General features: G+C 40.7%; 1 protein-coding gene across 3 annotated transcripts in view; it reads right to left on the reverse strand.

Annotated features, from left to right (window-relative positions):
* The window catches only part of GALK2 (galactokinase 2), a 138,145-nt gene that overhangs the window by 45,314 nt on the left and 79,017 nt on the right, over window positions 1-13,814 (reverse strand). For all 3 annotated transcript variants that reach the window (XM_043555455.1, XM_043555454.1, XM_043555453.1), the window contains exons 6-7: window positions 5,416-5,514; window positions 3,798-3,950 (exon numbers count right to left, since the gene is read on the reverse strand). In XM_043555455.1, coding sequence (XP_043411390.1) covers window positions 3,798-3,950; window positions 5,416-5,514 — 252 coding nt within the window. The remainder of the gene's footprint in view (window positions 1-3,797; window positions 3,951-5,415; window positions 5,515-13,814) is intronic.

Raw genomic sequence — 13,814 nt, forward strand, 5'->3', positions numbered from 1 at the left:
CTACAACCTGAACACATTGCCCTGTTCCCCAATATGAGCGTCCTCTACCCTGCAGTGTGGTCCCACCATTCCGGGAATGCTCCACACTAGAGTGTTGGCAGAGTGTGTTCTACTGAATCAACAGTGCTGAGCGAGACTGGCCACGTTCTTGGGTATTTGGTTTTTCTCCACTGAAATTCAAGAAAACTGCCAGAGTCCTGAGATGATGCCCACCTCTCACGTTCTATCACTAGACAGAGAATAAGTTCCATATTGACCATTAAGTGGTAGGAGCTAAAACACCGGGCGAGTGATGGCCCCTGACCAGACAGGCTCTGTAAAGAGTCACACTGTAAAATTTCCTTGAAGTGCCAAAGGACCACATGAAACTCTCTCCTTCATTGCTTCACATGTTGCCACAAGGAGCTCGGGGTATGCAAAAGCAATGGAATAATTTCTCTTCCCTTTCTGACTTCCCATAATGCTTATTATCAGCATCACACATTTTATTCCCCAATATAATTAAGGGATACTCTCTTTTATAGACATAAAACATTTCTGGAAAAGTTGAAGCCACTGAATGTGTGTAAAGTATGAAAAAATTTGTGCTCATGAAAGATTTCTGGCCACTGTTAATTTAAGAACATAAAAATGTGCTTCACTTAAAAGTATCCCTTACGCAAGTAGTAATTATAAATCTCTACTGAGTTTGCTTTGAAATGTTTTTAATTTTAGTTCAAATGGCTCTACCAGACTCTGACTTTCAGTGAATCTGCACCATTTAGCTTTTGGAAGCTACTAGAGGAGCTAGTAAGGAGAGGAGGAGGGAGAAAGAGAAAGAGAGACAGAAAGGAGACTTGAGGATAGAAGAAACTACCGATGTTAAAGCCAAACAAAGAAAAACCATCTTTGTTGGTTCAGTGTACTTCCCCATGTTAAGCAGATACAAAAGGTACTCATTATCCGAAGAGGAGCTTGGAGAGCTGGGAGCAGTGGGAAAATGAGTGTCATTCATTACAGCTTTGCTGCAGAGAGCTCTGTCTGATCAGTCTCATTTTTGAAGCTATTCTGTTTAGTCATTAGTCATTCAGACACTTTTACCGTCTGAAAACAGAAAGTTTACCCAAATTAAGACAACTTTCTTTACCTTTTCACATGGGAGGTTTATTTCCTAATCTGAGACCATTTCTAAACAAATATTATATTCATCCACATGTGAATAAGAGAATGGAACCATATTAAAAGGAAAATGTGCTTAGTAAAATCTCAGCCTAGATTCCCAGGCAAAAGTGTATTCTTAACATCAAGATCATATTAGCAGTTTTATCTTTACTTCCCTTTTGTACAGAATCTCAGATTCTACTGATCTGCAGCAACATGATTCAGGAAACATTTTTCATCTTGATGAAGTCTTTGACTTGTCTTTCTTCCATATTTTAAAAGAGAGACAAATTCAGAGTATATACCAATTGGGAGGAGTAGGGGGCAAAAAGCAAAATTCAGATGCCAATTTCACTGACCAGAGTACCTCTAAGACACATGTGGAGCTATCAACTCAGAAGATATCCTCAAGAACAAGAGGTTTTGCAGTGGAGTAAGGTTTTTCAGCCACTACTGCTTCCAGAGATGGCTTTTTTTCCAGTTAACTCTCAGACATTTCCTATTCTGACAGCTTCCACTAGAGACTCAGCCCACGACTGCGCTCCTGTCTCCCCTTGCATCTTGGGAAGGGAGGAGTCACAACAGGAACCCATTTCACATCTCATACTCGTTGTAGCTGTAGATTTCATAGAGGATACCTCATTTCATGATAAAACTTTGAAAACAACGTTGTGTGTGCATGAAGTCTCCTCAGGAAGACTACACTTACTCATCAATCTCAAAGTAAAGTCAGCAAGAATAAACCCTCAAATAAATAAGACACGAATTTCTTCCACCTCCTGAAAGAGGAAGTTTGTTGTCCTAAAGGAAAAAAAAAACTTCACTGTCATTGACGCTTTGATATTGAAAAGTTTACTGCACTACTTCTCATATATGCACGGATCAGATACTGTGAAGTTTGATATTAAAACATTGCTTTTACACAAACTTTAGAAATTATCTGAATGAGTAAATTCCAAATTTAAAACATTTAAACCATGATTTAAAAAAAAAATATTAATGCCAAAATTTTCCAGAAAAAAAAGCACCTTTTATTTTTCTGGCTCATCGTATCTCTACTCCCCCTAACTTCACAACTTCAGGTGGTGGGAGGAGGGTGAAGTGGCAAGTCAGTCACAGGGATAACTGTACCTTACACAGTAGCTGTAAGGTACTTTCTCCACAGTAGCTCGTCCAATATGCACTGGTAAAATATTGTGACATTGAGCAAAATCCATATGACAGGGCGGGTAACACAGGGAGTTATTCATTTATTCAGCAAATGTTTATCCTGTGCCTATTTTGGCCTAAGCACAATGCCAGGCATTAGAGAGATATAAGAGTTAGCAAGATGGATGCAGTCCTGGCTCCCAATAAAATTGTATCAAAAGGAGGAGACAGACATTAAACAATGGTGATAAATTCCATAACTGAGAAGTGTACATACAATGAAATTTGAAGGGAGACTTAACCTTAGTCTGGGAGTAAGAAAGTCAAGGAAAGCTTCCCTGGGGGACATTTAGGCTCAGACTTCAAAGGAGGTGAGGGGAAGAGCATTCTGGGAATGTGCAAAGTCCCTGGGGTGGGAAGGAGCATTATAACCGGAGTGTAATGGGAGTGGGGGATGCTAAGACGGGAAGAGGATGAAATGCACAGGCATCAGATCTTGCAAGTCTCTCCAGGACTTTTTACTTTATTCCAATGAAATAAAAAAAATTGAAAGATGTTAAGCAGGGGAATTATCTGATCAGACTTAAATTTCTAAGCCCTTATTCTAACTAGGAGAAAGCACAGTGCACCTCCTATGCCAGAACCCACTCCCCAGCTCCAGGCCTTAATTCTCTCCACGTTTCTGGTCATACCATGTACCTTTCTGGATCCTCCATAACATTTCATTTCTGTGTCACTTTTTGGAGCACCTGCTTACATACCATACCTGATCACATACTAACCATTTCCTATTTTCACATCCCTCTAATTTTAACTCTCCACTCTACTCTCTCTATTCTAATGTCTTATATCTCTCTGTGTATCTTCATGCTCCTAGGCATACAACAGGTATTCAATAAATACTTCCTAAGTAGATTTAAGGCTTGACTGGCAAGGTTCTTCTAAACTATGGAACAGAGAACTCCCAAAACTCCCTGCTGGTTTGTGTTTCCTTTGCAGACATGTAAAAGTCTTTGGGGCACAGGGGCATTACAGAGAGCCTGTTTTTTCAGAGTGACCAGTGATGGCCCGCTGCTACAAAAATGGTGCATCTAACAGCAGCAGGTGTTGGGGTTACCATCACATTTGTTGAGGAAACAAGATCAGTTATGGTCACTTCCCATCAGTCACCTCCAACTACCTTTCTCCACCCATACCTAACCCACGGCCTGTGCTTCACAGATATAAACTCTCTTCTTCTCCCCTGCCACCCTAGAAGACTCAATTGTGAAGTTCACATAACTTCCAAATGCCTAGAGGTTGCAGGGCACACCCATAGGTTTATTTATCTCCTGAGTTTGGAATCAGATTGCTCTCTACCCAAAGATTATCATTTAAAATATTGCTGCAGTCAGAATGTTGCCCTAAACTTTAGGGAAAGAGACAAAGTAGCAGGGAAAAAGGAGAAAAAGGACAAAAAGGACAAGAGAAAGCCTACTCCAGGTTTCACTAGTGTGCCAAGTTCATACCTTTGCAGCCAGCCGACACTCCATCACTCTGATATTGAAATGTGAAGTCGCTGCCTTATTCATTTGCACACAACTGTTGGCAATCACAAACACTGCTCCACTTGGGAGTTTCACATCAGTTGCCCTCAGAGGACTAAATTCTATCAACTTGGCCTATTGGAAGAAAAATGACAGGTGAGATATAATGTATTAGAATTCAGAAAATGTTAAATAATTTATGTATTTATTTACCTTAGCAAACATTTCTCCTAAAAATGCACTCATTCGATTCAAATATTTTTTATTGACTTCCAGGCACTGTATGAGGCACTGGAGATACAACAGTGAACAAGACAGACATTGTCCCTGCCCTCATAAGAGTTCACAATCTAGCAGGAAAGACAATCAAGTAGACAAATATATTTCTAGGTTGTGTTACAGTGGTAGCAAAGTGCAGGGAGCTTTATAGACACATAGTTGAAGCATCTGATCACCTAGTGTAGGCTCCTAAAAAAAGGGAAATCTAAACTGAATCTCAAAGGATGAGCAAAACGAGGGCAGACAGAGGATTTCTTGACCCAAATGGGATATCAAAGAGAGGGAAGAGCATATGCAAGTTCAGAGACAAAAAACATGAGGTGTTAATAGAGCTTTATGTATTGAAATTTGGCTGGAGCTCAAAGTTGGAGGGTTGAGGATTGGTGACAGGGTAGGCTGGAGAGGTAAAGCAAGGGCCAGGTCATGAAGTGTTTTGTAAGCTCAAAGACACTGGACTTTGTTCAGACTCTATAGCTAACTTACATTAACATCAGGACTCTTGCCATCATCTATGCTTGTCAGGTCTCATCCCAAACACCCAGAGTATGTTCTCAACATGAAACCACATTTCCTCATGCTTCATGTCTTTGGCTTAGAGAAATCAATAATAAATATTCTTAATAAGAAAAAATCCAGGTATTCTTGGAAAATAGCCAAGCCTGTAGGAATCTGATGAAAAACTAATAAAAAGTTTTAAATAAATGTCTGCTTCTACTTTGGAAATGGGTTTATGGGCAACAACCAAAACCTCTACTCTGCCTAAGGGAGTTGATAGCCAAGGGGAAGTGGTATGCAGCTAAGGAATTCATCTCGGGCTTACTGTCAACATTCTTTTCCCTGCCACTGAAGCCCCAAAAATGTTGACAGAGAAAAATGATACCAAAGCGTAAATTATAAAAAGAGGGGTTGTGAATATATGTGGTAAGAGAAGTTAACATTTGGGTTTAAAACCAACAAGAGATTATGAAAATGCCATGAGATGAAGTGATTTGGGACGAGAGCGGGAAAGGAGGTCTCAACAACCAGGGAGTTGAGAAATCTCATTTAACAACGAAAAGAAATAGAAGGGGGGAAAAAGTAGACACAAGAGAAAAACAGACTTGAAGTATGGTTCTGGAAGCCTAAGAGAGAAGTGATCAACATGAAACACAATAGGTGAACTGATAGCAGCCTTGAATTACAAAGCAATTGAGAAATACCATTTACAATAGAACCTGATAGAATTGGTGGCCCAGAACCAAGGATGTGGAAGATCTCAGGGCCTTCCTCTCCATTGGAACTTTGCCTAGTTGATATTTCCAAATAGCTTAATGTCACCTACAGTTCCTTCTTCTGCAAGAAATGATATGGACTGGTCCATCCCTCCTCCTTCAGTGCCAATATAACGCTCGCTCTTGGCACAGATTTCTGCAAGTTCCACCTGGAAAAGTAAGAATTGATTTGTACTGTGAGTATAGCCATAATCTATTTCTCATTCATTTGTTACTCCAGACATGACAGATAGGTTTGAATTCCAGTGCCAACTCTGATAAATTGATAAAAGCTGCCTGAAACATTGTGTTAACAAGGACTCTAAGACTACCGTTCAGCTCAATAGGAAAACATACCAAGATCAATTAACATTTGCTGTGGGATTGAATTAGAAATCGGGGCGCCTGGGTGGCGCAGTCGGTTAAGCGTCCGACTTCAGCCAGGTCACGATCTCGCGGTCTGTGAGTTGGAGCCCCGCGTCGGGCTCTGGGCTGATGGCTCGGAGCCTGGAGCCTGTTTCCGATTCTGTGTCTCCCTCTCTCTGTCCCTCCCCCCTTCATGCTCTGTCTGTCTCTGTCCCAAAAATAAATAAAAACGTTGAAAAAAAATTAAAAAAAAAAAAAAAAAGAAATAGACTGTGCATGCCATGTATTTGCTATCCATAAGAGACTCCACAGAGGCGCCTGGGTGGCTCAGTTGGTTGAGCGTCTGACTCTTGATTTCAGCTCAGGTCATGATTTCACAGTTTGTGAGTTCAAGCCCTGCATTGAACTGCTCTCAGCACAGAGTCTGCTTGGGATTCTCATTCTCTCTCTCTCTCTCTCTGCCCCTCCCCCCAGCGTGTGTGCATGTACTCTCTCTCTCAAAATAAATAAATAAACTTTAAAAACACCCAGTATCTCATAAAAAAAAAAAAATAGGGAAAGCAGTATCTTCCATGTTTCTATTTGTTCCATCCCTCTCTAGACTAGTATCACCAAAAATCTCATATGGGTACTCATTCATTTCTCCCTTCGTCTTCCTTTGTCTCCCCCACAGTGGACAGGTCTAGTCTCCACACAGCCAAAGTGGTGGCATCCAACTTTATCTTCCAGTCCAAAAGAAATGCTGTCTCTGTGGCATTTCCATTAAATGTAGAAATCAGAACTAGCATCGTCTAACCAGACACATCTTCCTCCAACCACGATGAAGAGGCCCAATACACAAACACAGTTCTAACCAAAATTGAATATGTCAAAATATGTGTTTAAGAATGTTCAATGGCTTCCTATTGAAATAATGAAATAAGTTCATTATTTCCTTAATGAAATAAGTTCAAGCTCCTCAATCTGGCATTTCAAAGCCTTCTAAAATGTGCAACCAATTTGCATATGAAATCATATGGTCTACCACTCTTTTTCAATTAGATTTGTCTCCATGACCATCTCACACATTTGTGCAAACTGGTATTACTTCCTGTCTTCACTCATATAAATCCTATTGCCAGTCAATGCCCAGCTTGCTGATTACCTAATATGGCCAAGTCACTGGGTTGACCACTTAAATCTTCCTCCATCATAGTCTTCCTCAAATATTATTCCCACTATGGCATCCCCTTTCTCTGAGCTCCCCACTGTGACCCTCAACCAGGGTGAAAAGTCACCTCCCCAATAACAGCCATATTTACCTGCTAAGTACCTGGCATTATCTCTTTGGTGAACAGTATCTCCTTTAAGCCTCCACACAGTCCTCTGCTTATCTTCCTTATAGATGAGGAAAATGGGACTTGGAGACATAGGAGAAAATGAAACAGCCATTTGAACCTCATCTGCCTGACTTCATAGCCTGTGTTCTTTTCACACTGGACTTCATTACCCTTCTCCTGGCCCCGCCCCCCTGGAGATAATTTAACCTATTTTTCACTACCTCAAAGGGATGCGAATGACAAATGAGATCACTAAATTTACGTATTCTTGCTCTTAAGAAGAAAGAAACTGAAGCATGGAGAAATATATGCTTATTAATTGTTTTATAAAATATTTGTTGTGTGGCAACAATAGGATACTTTTACTTTAAATAGGATGTTAATTTTTCCAGGCTATCTATCTGGACAGAATTCAGAGGGACCCCGGACATCCCCAGCAGCTCTGTGTCAAGGAGAGTCCACCTGCAGGGATGTGGACATCCCTACACCTTGCTGAATTCTGACAGATGGATCCCATGATTGGACAGATGATGCCCAAGAGTTCTAAAGGTTAGTAAACAAAAGAAAATGAAGATAAGGAAGCTGAAAGATGAAAGAAAAGATGATTCACCTTATAGTCCCCTCAGAACACATGAGGAAATCAGTAGTAAATACGGAGGAAAGAAGCCAGTACCAGACATTTCTCAATCTTGATTAAAGCCCCAACGCTCCTGCCAACTAGCTATTGTGACTTTAGATTTCACAACTTTTTCAAGTTTTCATTTTTTCATGTGCTATTAATAATAACAATATTTTTAGCAGTTAACATTTATTGAGCACTTGCTATATGCCAGGCATGGTTCTAATTACTTTGTATGAATTAATTATTTACTTCTTATAATGACCCTATAAGATAGATAGTATATACCCATTCTACAGTTGAGGAAACTGTGTACATTGATTAGCTGAGACTATGCTAGTAATTACAAAAGGTGAAATTCAAACTCAAATTGTCTAACTCCAAAGCCTGTACTCTTAATCACTATGCTATATAACCTCCCATCCATAATATGGAGAAAAATACCCGCCTCTCTAGCCATGGGATTATTGTGATGATCCAATAAATTAAATAAAAATGCCTCGTAAGCTCTAAAGAAATATACAATAGTTAATTTTATTATTTGTACAGGATGAATAAGGAATCATTTGATTTACACAAGTAGCTCAATCCCAAGTCAAAAGTAAAGACAGGTATAATTATTATGGAGCACAGAACTATTTTTAAAGTGTTTAGGAAAGATGGAGTGCCTTGGTGGCTCAGTCAGTTAAGCTTCCAACTTCAACTCAGGTCATGATCTCATGGTTCGTGAGTTCGAGCCCTGCATCAGTCTCTCTGCTATCAGCACAGAGCCTGCTTGGGATTCTCTACCCTCCTCTTTCTCTGCCCCCTCCTCTGCTCATTATCTCTCTCTCTCTCTCTCTCTCTCTCTCTCTCTCTCAAAAATAAATAAAGTTTTTTTAAAAAATGTTTGGGAAAAGAGAGAATATAAAAGTTTCTAGATGTGCCTAGAATGAATTCAGCAATAGGGAGTAATGTGGCCTGAGGCAAACAGGAGAGTGTGTGCTCCATTTGAAGCAGTTCAGTCTAATGGTCGCAGGAGAAGGGGTAGAGTGAAGGGCCCTGCCTGCCTGCCTGCCAAACAAAACATGCTTGTAGTGGAAACTCCAACTGCAGGCCTACAGGCAGCTTTTCCAGTGGCTCTAGTCCTTCACCCCCATACAAAAAGCAAAAAGGTCAAATCCAAAATGGTTATGACATGTGAAGAAACTAGAAACAAAAGTTATTTTTAAATCTCAAATCCTGATTAAGGAATTGCATGCTTCTGTAGGTCCATAGCCTTAGCCAGAGATGGCATGACCCAAACTCAGAAACCCATTAATGGAGGGACCTTAACAGCAGGGGGTTTAATGGGAGCAGAAAATGCCTGTCACTCTGGGTGATGTGAGGGGTACATGTGAGCCAGCCATGCCTTTTCTGTCCTTGGGGACCCTGGAAGCAGAACTATAAAAAAGTCCTCCAAGAGTTATAATCCTTGCAAAGAATTAAGTCAACAATCCATTCAGATTTGAAATACATAAAATATCAATAGATTTCATGAGAATAAGAAGGATCTGTCAAAAACTCATTAACAAAAGTGTATGGAAAGAAACCCATCAGAATTTCAAAGAACGATCATATGGAATTTGAGGACCCAATTCTATTTAGCAAAGGATAAAGTCATCTTTTTCATGGATGTCTAAGGGATTCTGAGGCTCCCCCACTTCTTCTATCTCCCCACATCACACACACACACACACACACACACACATGCACGCACACCCTGAGAACCCTTAGACAAGAATAGTAAAGCACTAAGTGAAAAGGGACTCATTCCTCTCCCTAACAATGTGTTCTCTTCTGCTCTTAAACCTGAGTACTTCAGGAACCCCAGGTACCTCCAAACTAGTCTCTTGTGGCATTTAGCTCTATCCCTTCCTGCAAAATACTAATGTCTGAGAATCTTTAGGGATGACAATTTGACTGCATGAGGAAGTTTTCCAAAGTTTGTAGCTAATAAATTCATTTCTATTTTGACTCCTGCTCTATGGACAGTTAAAAGAAACCTGGCATTACCCAGAGACCTTCTTTTAAAGCTACTGCAGATAGTTAATGAAGTTAATTTATTCCTTTGTGTGTTCTTCTCTTTGTTTTTTTTAATTTTTTTTTCAACGTTTATTTATTTATTTTTTGGGACAGAGAGAGACAGAGCATGAACGGGGGAGGGGCAGAGAGAGAGGGAGACACAGAACCGGAAACAGGCTCCAGGCTCCGAGCCATCAGCCCAGAGCCTGACGCGGGGCTCGAACTCACGGACCGCGAGATCATGACCTGGCTGAAGTCGGACGCTTAAACCGAGTGCGCCACCCAGGTGCCCCATGTGTGTTCTTCTCTTGAAGCAGCCTGGGAAAGAATCAAAAGTCACATGGGTTCCCAAATTAAACAGTTCACCCATCTGTGGGCCAGTGGGGCACTGGTGAGAGGAGAAATAACAGGGTCAGATTTAATATTCACTGAGATGAGCTAAAGATTCATGAATGCATTGCCTAGCTAAATCTGGATACTTGTAAAAACAATGTTAATACAAAAAGCCTCAGGATATTAATGCAGTAAACTCTACCTTCATTTAACAGTTTTACTAATGAGATTGTTAAAAGTAAAATAATCACATAGACAGGAAGTGTTAATCTCTTTGAGTCAGTTAGCTGTGACTATGAGAAGCTTCTCTATTCAGAACACAAGACCCTAACCAAGACAGCATCATCCAGCTATTGTTGGCCACCCCAAGTGCAAGTCAAGAGAAAGAAAAGAGGGACACCTGGGTGGCTCAGTCAGTTAAGCATCGGACTCTGGTTTCGGCTCAGGTCATGATCTCACAGTTCATGAGTTTGAGCCCCACACCAGGCTCTGCACTGCCCCTCCCCTGCTCTCTCTGCCCCTCCCCTGCTCTCTCTGCCCCTCCCCTGCTCTTGTTCTCTCTCTCTCTTTCTCTCTCTCTCTGTCTCTATCTCAAAATGGATAAACTTAAAAGAGAGAGAGAGAGAAAGGAAGGAAATGAACAGCCCCATTCATTCACTCAACAATCCCTTAAACAGTATCCCACAGATAAGTGGGAAAGCCAGTGTCTTCCCTCTAGGACCTCACAATATTGATATTGCCTTCAGGTGAACAAGTCCTTCAAAAGAAAGTGTAAGAGTAGTTTACTTCTGTTTGACCCTATAGGTCATCTGTCCACCCACCTCCATCCTGCTATCTGCCCCAGGAGGCTGCCCAGAATAAACTATAACAAGATACTGTTATGCGCTCTGGCAAGAAATGGGAAATTGAAAGTGTGGAGGAAGAATAGAGGTTGGATCCCTCCCTGCCAAGGTCACTTTCAGGCTCAAGGGCAGTAACAACTCACCAGTAGTCCTAGGTTTCCCCTACACCTATACCTTTGTAAATTGTCCTTAATTATGGACTGTGCCATCTGTTTTCTATTATGACCCTGACTGATATATCTAGATAAGATGGAAATATTAATGGCCCCACTGACTTTTCTTTACATCAAATATGTTCCCTATTTTTCTGCCTGCAATACTTCTCCATCTTAACTTTCAAAATGCCTGGCTTCTTACCTGGGGCTATTTTCAAAGTGTTCCCCAAACTGGCAAACGTATTAGGCAGAGCCGAGCCAGGTAGGAGAAAATCTTCATGAAATAGCACCAAGGTAAGCCTAAAAGACTGATGTAGCCTTGGTTCGTTTTGTAATGTGGCTGATGACCAAGCTCTAAGTTGGACACTTTGTAGTGTTCTTAAATTTAAAAAAAAAGGAAAGAAAAGAAAAAATAGTCTTGTTTTAATTAAAAAAAAAAAAGGAGGCTATTATTATTTCTTCTTCACATCTCTAACTCAAAGATTTGTAACTCAAGGAGATTAGTCACTTTTGCATTTTTTTTACTTCAAGAAAAGTTGCCTGAGGACAATGAGGGCCAGTTCCCAAAATGCACACAGCAGATGCATCTGATCCTGGTAGTTCGGAGTAAAGAAGTTCCAGTAAATAATGCAGGGAAGAAAAAAGAAGGAGGTCAAATATTTAAAAGCTCTGATACTACAAAGAAACAACAGTGAGGAGGGTTCTCAAAAGTAAATCTGAAAAACCTGCTAAAATCTAGAATCAGTCAAAGAATATGCACCAAGCACTCACGAGTGTGTATCACACAAAAAAAAGAAAAAAGAAAAAAAGAAAAAAGAACCAAAGTAGACTCCTCCATCTGTGTATATTGGAGAGAACATAACCTAACGAACCTGGAGAAGGCTAGTAGTTGGAGTGCGTGGCTCTAAAAATATCTGAGGTGCTTAGTGAGGGCAAAAGCAGTCTTTAAGTCAACTCCCTCCCTGCCATCTGCATTATGGAGGGACCCAGATTCAGAAAGGAGACCGTCAACAGACAGGAACCCAGTATTTTATGTAAAACAGTTTGGGATCCCAGGTCCATGGGGATCCTGATAAAATGCCTATGCTAGGTTTCTTCTGGACCTCAACCATTGCTGCCTGTGCTGGATGAGGGAAAACACTCTGAGGTGCACGGTAACATGCAAGCTTTGCTATTTCTCCAAATGATGATCCTAGATAAGCATATGTGTGTGGTAAGACTATTAAAATACTAACACGAATCTAAAAGGTAATAATGAGATGCAAAGGGAGGAATTAGAGAGCTGTGCTACTATGGGGGCCTGAGACACAGGACTGGTGTCACCCGGGGCCTGATTAGATGCACAGACTCAGGCCCTACTACTCTAGACTTGCTGAATCAGCATATGTAGCTTAACAAGAATCCCCTCCATCCCACATTAAATTTGAAAGCACTCCTCTAAATTACTTCCTACACTGAGGCTTTCTTAATAAAGTTAGCTGACAGGGAAGAATGAGAAGAAGAAAAGGAAGGAAGCCAACAAATCAAATGTCTTTTAAGGCCAGACACTATGCAGGGTATTTTACAAGTGTCATGTTATTTAGTCTCCAAAACTACCTTGAAATGTCAGAATTATAATTGCTATTTTATAGAGAAAGAAACTGAGACTCTAAAAAGGTCAATAAGCTAAACTAAGATTCAGAGCCTGAGCACTCTGGTTCAAAGTCCATGAGGCTACCTTGTTCCCCTTCCTTAGGCAACAGAGGTTCTGCCTGGATGCTGGGCCCTGGTAAGCAGATGGAGCAAAATTTATGCATACCTGGACTGAACATTCCTTCTGTTGGAATGAACAATGAAGTGGGCCATGAGCCCTAGGATGCAGACATTTCTGAGTCATCATAATTTCACTCCATTTTATCCTCAAGAAAAAAAAAAATCCATCTTGCTGGATGGTCTGGGTCTTGAGGGGTTTAGGTACTTTCCCATTATCCATCTCCAAATACAATCCCAAGTACCTCCCTCCCAAACAGCCTCAACCTACAGTGATCTCAGTATAAGGCTGACACCTTGGTATGATTTCTGTAGACTAATAATAATAGCAGCTAACACATTGAGACAGACACTGCTCCAAGCACTTTTCATGTACTATCAAATTTCAAATCCATGAGGGAGGTTTTTATTACTAAATCCATTTTATAATGAGGAAACTGAAACATAGAGAAGTTAAGTAAATTGCCCAAGATTATTCTGCTAGTAAGTGGCAGAGTCAGGATTTGAACTCAGAGTTTTGGCTCCACACTTTTGATCACAATACTATTCTTTATCCCCAGGGGAGGCAGAATTTCAGAGATGGACCAGAACCCAAAATTCAGGAGCCCCCAAAAGCCCTCCCTGCATATTTTATCACTCCCTAGCACAATTAATTCAATCCCTTTGTTTAATTCTAAAAAAGAAAGAAAGAAAGAAAGAAAGAAAGAAAGAAAGAAAGAAAGAAAGAGCAGAGAGCAGCAAACACATACCAAGTAACTATTATTGGGCTGGGCTGGTGGGGGCATGGATGGGGGTGGGAAGAACTGCCAAAAAAAAAAAAAAAAAAAAAAGTTGTGGCAAGACAGCAGAAGGCAGAAGCCCAGCCAGTCTGATGGAATCAGACAAGAATATGACCCAAGTCACTGCTACTAAATACCAAAAGGGCCTCCAATGCCTGTGGTAAAGGCTGGTGTCGCTCACTTGGCTGACAGACCATTTATTTTGGCTCTGACCTTTGAAAGACATTAAATAATGATGATAATAATGGATGGGCAGTAGGCCTGC

This window comes from Prionailurus bengalensis, chromosome B3, assembly GCF_016509475.1.
Source record: "Prionailurus bengalensis isolate Pbe53 chromosome B3, Fcat_Pben_1.1_paternal_pri, whole genome shotgun sequence".
Classification (NCBI taxonomy): domain Eukaryota; kingdom Metazoa; phylum Chordata; class Mammalia; order Carnivora; family Felidae; genus Prionailurus; species Prionailurus bengalensis.